We start from the raw sequence: 5,474 nt of genomic DNA, 5'->3' as shown, positions 1-5,474 counted from the left end.
CTCGTAAATTGGGGTCACATGACTACAGGAATATGATTCAGTTGCCCAACACCCAAAATGCGGTCATGTCAGAACTTTGGAACAGAGTTGTAAGTACTGGACGATCTGTCGTACATTTGGGTTGTAAGATGAGGACCACAAGTACACCTACAAAAGAATTTTCTTTCCCTTCTTTACAGAAAGGTTAGGAGTTTTGTGGCTTTCCAGGGTTTTGTGATAATGCTTCCCAGCGCAAGGAAAGCGTTATCTTTTCTCTTCATAAACGACGCTTAAACAATTTTGTCACACGATGCAAGAAGACTTTTATTAATTTAGAACTGGTTTGGGGGTAGAATATTTATATTTTACTCTTAAGCGGTTATAGGCTTTGGATCTCTCAGGGCAGCTTCGAGTTCGAAGCCCTTTAAGGCCACGAAATGCCAGCGCTCCGAACGCCTTAATAAAATTGTGGTTTTCCGTGTTGCTGCTTGTTGGCCAGGTGCATCAGCCGGAGAAGGAGGTCTCCAGTTGAGCCGTCCAGCCCAGTCAAATTCCTTTCGGGAGACGTCCGTCCTCTCTCGCCGTTCTCACTTCCGCAGGCAGCATCGGAGACCCAACTCTCTGTAAAAGGATGGGAGGCAGAAGAATTCATTGGGTCAGTTCCAGACAGGTAGGGAAGACGGCCAAAGCTTTTCCGAGCTCTTGTTTGTGGGGTTTTAGCAGCAACTCTCTTTGGGTGGGCTTAGGATGGTCCCGAACCTATGTAGAAGAGGGGGTCAACTTATTTTCCAAAGCACCAGAAGGCAGGATGAGGAACAACGGGTGTAAACTAATCAAGGAGAGAAGCAACCTAGAATTAAGGAGAAATTTCCTAACAGTGAGGACAATTAACCAGTGGAACAGCTCACCACTAGAAATTGTGGGTGCTCCATCACTGGAGGTTTTAAAGAAGAGATTGGACGACTATTCGTAAGAAGGGTATAGGGTCTCCTGCTTGAGCAGGGGGTTGGACTAGAAGATCTCCAAGGTCCCTTCCAGCTCTGTTCTGATTGATTGGAAAATATTCCCCTCTGGATTTCTGCAAATTTAAGATCTGGGAATAAGTCAGTGTTCCGCAGCCTTGACCTCTTTAAGATGCGTGGACTTCAACTCCCAGAATTCCTGGCTGGGGGATTCTGGGAGTTGAAGTCCATTCATCTGAAAGCGACTGAGGTTGCAAAATACGGAAGGAGGTCATGCTGTTTTTTAATTCTTAGCCGATGGGCCAAACAAGACGCCTGCCATTTCTATCACAGGCACAGTTTGTTTATTGGACTTTTATAAGATTATAGGGAGCTGAGAAACTCGATTGTGCAGTAGAAAAAACACCGATACACATAGTCTTCATTTAGTGACTGCCGTTGGTTGCAACAACTCAGTGATTTAAAAAAAAATAGAGAGAGACAGAGAGAGACAGAGAGAGACAGAGAGAAGGGGGGGAGACAGAAAGAGACAAAGACAGAGAGAGACAAAGACAGAGAGACAAAGACAGAGAGATACAGAAACAGAGAGACATAGACAGAGAGACAGGCAGAATGGGAGAGAGAGAGAGAGAGAGAGAGAGAGAGAGGGAGGGAGGAAGGGAGAGAGAGAGAGAGAGAGAGAGAGAGAGAGAGAGAGAGAGAGAGAGAGAGAGAGAGAGAGAGATGTTTCTTTTACCTTGTTTTGCTCCCTCGCAAGGCAGAAAGCTGCTTAAAGAAGCTCATTGTTTCCCGAGTTACATCTTCCCAGGACAGTGCATCCTTAAAAAGTTCTAACATCTCAAGTCCACAAGCTCAGTTTTGTCCCCTTAGTTGATTAGAAGCCTCCCATCAGCTGGCAGCTGCTGCCTGAAACTGACTGGGTCTTAATAAGAGTCCCTCTGAAGATTTTGGTTGTCCTAAACGCCCGCGTTGCTTGGGAAATGAATTTTTAATCGCCTCACCTTCGTGAACCGTCCCCATCTGAGGCCGTTGATAAATGAGGACTACCTTTACGGAAGAGAGGATGGCTTTTAACTTGCTGAAATCTTTTCAGACGCCTCAAACTTCAACTCCCAGGGCTATCAGGAATTCTGGGAGTTGAAGTCCCACACATCTGGGGGGGCAACTGGTTAGAGAAGCTTTAGGGCTTCAGCACTGCTCAACGTAACATTTGACTGAGGACGAATGCAATTAATTTGTTTACATCGTGTCTGATCCTATAATTACCATTATTGCAGCAAATGCCAGGGATTCCTACCTTACGTGCAGGGAGTAGGGGGACGGCCCTCCTCCTGGCATCTTCCTTCTGGGTTGGTCACAAGTAGGCAGCGCATTACTCCGTCACAACAAATCTTGTTCCCAAAGCACCTCCCTCGGTTTTCCGGGCCACAGTACATACACTAAAAGAGAAATGAAAAGAAGACAATGAACATTGCCTGCATCAACAGAGGGAGAGAATCAAGATCACGTGAAGGGTTAATACCACTTTATAATCCCTTGGTGAGGCCACACTTGGAATACGGCATCCAGTTTTGGTCGCCACGATGTAGAAAAGATGCTGAGACTTTAGAAAGAGTGCAAAGAAGAGCAACCAAGAGGATTGGGGGACTAAAACATATGAAGAACGGTTGCAGGAGCTGGGTATGTCTAGTTTAATAGAAAGAAGGACCAGGGGAGACGTGATAGCAGTCTCTCAATATCTCAGGGGTTGCCACAAAGAAGAGGGAGTCAAAACTATTCTCCAAGGCACCTGAGGGTAGAACAAGAAGCAATGGGTGGAAACTAATCAAGGAGAGAAGCAACTTAAAACTGAAGAAAAATTGCCTGACAGTTAGACAGAAGAGCCGAAGTGGCGCAGTGGTTAGGGTGCAGTACTGCTGGCCACTTCAGCTGATTGTTATCTGCAGTTCAGTGGTTCTAATCTCACCGGCTCAAGGTTGACTCAGCCTTCCAAGGTGGGTGAAATGAGGACCCAGACTGTGGGGGTGATATGCTGACTCTGTAAACCGCTGAGAGAGGGCTGAAAGCCCTATGAAGCGGTATGTAAGTCTAACTGCTATTGCTGTTAGAACAATTAATCAGTGGAACTCCTTGCCTCCAGAAGTTGTGAATGCCTCAACACTGGAAGTCTTTAAGAAGATGTTGGATAGCCATTTCTCTGAAACAGTATAGGGTTTCCTGCCTAGGCAGGGGGTTGGACTAGAAGACCTCCAAGGTCCCTTCCAACTCTGCTACTGTATTGTATTGTATTGTATTGTATTGTATTGTATTGTATTGTATTGTATTGTATTGTATTGTACTGTACTGTACTGTACTGTACTGTACTGTATTGTATTGTATTGTATTGTACTGTATTATATTGTATAACATTCTGGAGGCATAGCTTTCCTGCTAAGGTGCTCCTTAGCTCCTTCCCCCTTTTAAATCCCAAAACATTAAGGTACACTGTTGCTCGACCTGGAAGTTCCCTAAATGGGCCACCTCAGGAATCCCATCTCCCGTGCAATTAGTATTAATTAATTAATTATCACTAACACTAATTAATACCAATTCATTAACAATTAATTAATACTTAATACTCTTTAATTAATACTTAATACTAGTTAATTAATACTTAGATAATAGTTAATTGATAATTAAATAATATGTAATCAATAATCAATAATTATGAATAATCAATAATTAGATGATCATTGATCATTAATTGATCATTGATCCCTGATTACTAAATATAAAATGCTAATAATTAATAATTAATAATCAAGGAAGTAAGTTGTGAGTAAGTTGTGAAAAGCGTGCAGAGAAGTATAAAAATAATATCTTGGGAAGCGTTTAGGGCCACCGGCTGTAGCTAATCCTTGCTGGATTCAGCTATGTCAGTGGAACTTATTGCAATAAATTGCTAATCTAAGTAATGCTATGTTTGCTAAAATTGTACATGAAACAATAAACCTCCGATCATAAAATAAGATTTATTGCTTGTGGTTTCCCTTTGTTTTTTATATAGGGATATTTTTTATGACAGAATTGATGCAAAACACTGGCTTTTTCATGTTCAAAATTACTCAGGAAATAAACTCTTGATTCAAAGTGGAATGGTGGAGGCGTGCTTGTATTTTTTGTTTTTAGTGTCTTGTTTTACGACAGAATGAAGCCGTGTGTGGCTGGACAGCCATTTGTCTGGAACCGTAGAGGGGCTCCTGTTTGAGAGGTGGGTCGGACTAGAAGACCTCTGAGGTTCCTTCCAATTCTATTAATTGCTGTATCACCTTTGCATTGGGGAGGTGGGGTCTACCTTTCAGCCCACCGGTGTGGCTCCTGGACAGCCCTCCTGGAAATTAAAAGTTTGGTCACCTACAGACCAGGACAAGAGAACGAGAAAGAAGAGAAGGCTATGGGATTCTTCCTTACGATAGAAGATGGGAAGGGTAAATGCAAACACCTTTGCCTTACCTGTTGGGTTGTTATTTCAGGCACGGACCTCTTCTTCCCTCCTCGGGGGCAGTTCTGTAAGTAGCAGGCTGAAGACAAGGTGAGAAGGCAGAGGAGAAACACCGAAAGGATCTCGGCACGCATCTTAGGAAGTTTGGCAAGTGGGCGTATCTGATATCTTGCCTTCTGGCTCTTTCTCTCTGAATCCTGGCTGCACCCCCTGTGTATTTATATTGTTTGCATCTATTGCTTGGAGCCCTGTAACGCTCTGCCCTCCCCAAACATTTTCACAGGTGGGTGGGCTCCCTTCCTCTTCCCTCCACAGACCTCCAGCCTCCGACCGACACCTATAATCCACCCACATAGAAAGCAAGGGACCAGCCAGAGAAATCGAGCAGAGCTAATGGGGATCAGGGAAGACAGGGGGCTAGGAGCAAAGCTAATGGGTCAGAGGAGGCAAGGGGCGAGCGAGGAGATTGTACCCCAGCACGCACTATTAAGCAACCCAGGACAGGAAGATCGTTTCAAATCAAAGATTGATTGGGAACGTTCCAGTCCAAAAGCATTCTGTATTACCTGGACAGAACTCAACAGTTGCAATCTTTTGTGGTTCAACTCATCAAAGACTTAAGGACACTCCTTTGCTCTGCCTTTCCTCAGACTCATCAAAGGTAAAGTACAAAGGTCCCAAACACCTAAGCCAAACACAAACACCAAGAGTGGGTTCCTGCCAGTTCTGACCTCTTCCATAGAAGAGGTTCCACAGATCTACAGTGCTGTTTAGAACCGGTTCCAGCTCCCTCCCCCCGTCCGTCCGAGCATCATCAAGATGAAGAGCGAGAGGAGGAATTCTGGGAGTCGAAGTCCACAAGTCTTAAAACTGTCAAGTTTGAACACCCCTGGGGTTTTTTTTTCTAAAAGGTTAGGAGTGCAAGGGTCTTGTAACTTGACAGCTTTAAGACTCGCGTGCTTCAAATGCCAGAGTTCCTGAGCCGACATGACTGGAGGAGGAATTCTGGGAGTTGAAGTCCACAAGTCTTAAAGCTGTCAAATTTGAACACC

The 5,474-nt window shown here is 44.3% G+C and overlaps 1 protein-coding gene across 1 annotated transcript; it reads right to left on the bottom strand.

Annotated features, from left to right (window-relative positions):
• Nucleotides 1–334: 334 nt before the first annotated feature.
• Nucleotides 335–4,556, bottom strand: LOC148043743 (vasotocin-neurophysin VT-like). Its single transcript, XM_087723877.1, is given in 4 exon segments — nt 335–600; nt 2,208–2,227; nt 2,229–2,380; nt 4,434–4,556. Coding segments are annotated over 4 exon segments (459 nt in total). The 3' UTR covers nt 335–436.
• Nucleotides 4,557–5,474: the final 918 nt, after the last annotated feature.

This window comes from Thamnophis sirtalis, unplaced genomic scaffold (genome assembly GCF_051295495.1).
Source record: "Thamnophis sirtalis isolate CommonGarterSnake01/CBP01778 unplaced genomic scaffold, rThaSir2_p1.2 scaffold_10, whole genome shotgun sequence".
In the NCBI taxonomy this organism is placed as follows: domain Eukaryota; kingdom Metazoa; phylum Chordata; class Lepidosauria; order Squamata; family Natricidae; genus Thamnophis; species Thamnophis sirtalis.
This window is presented reverse-complemented; position numbering and strand designations above follow the sequence as displayed.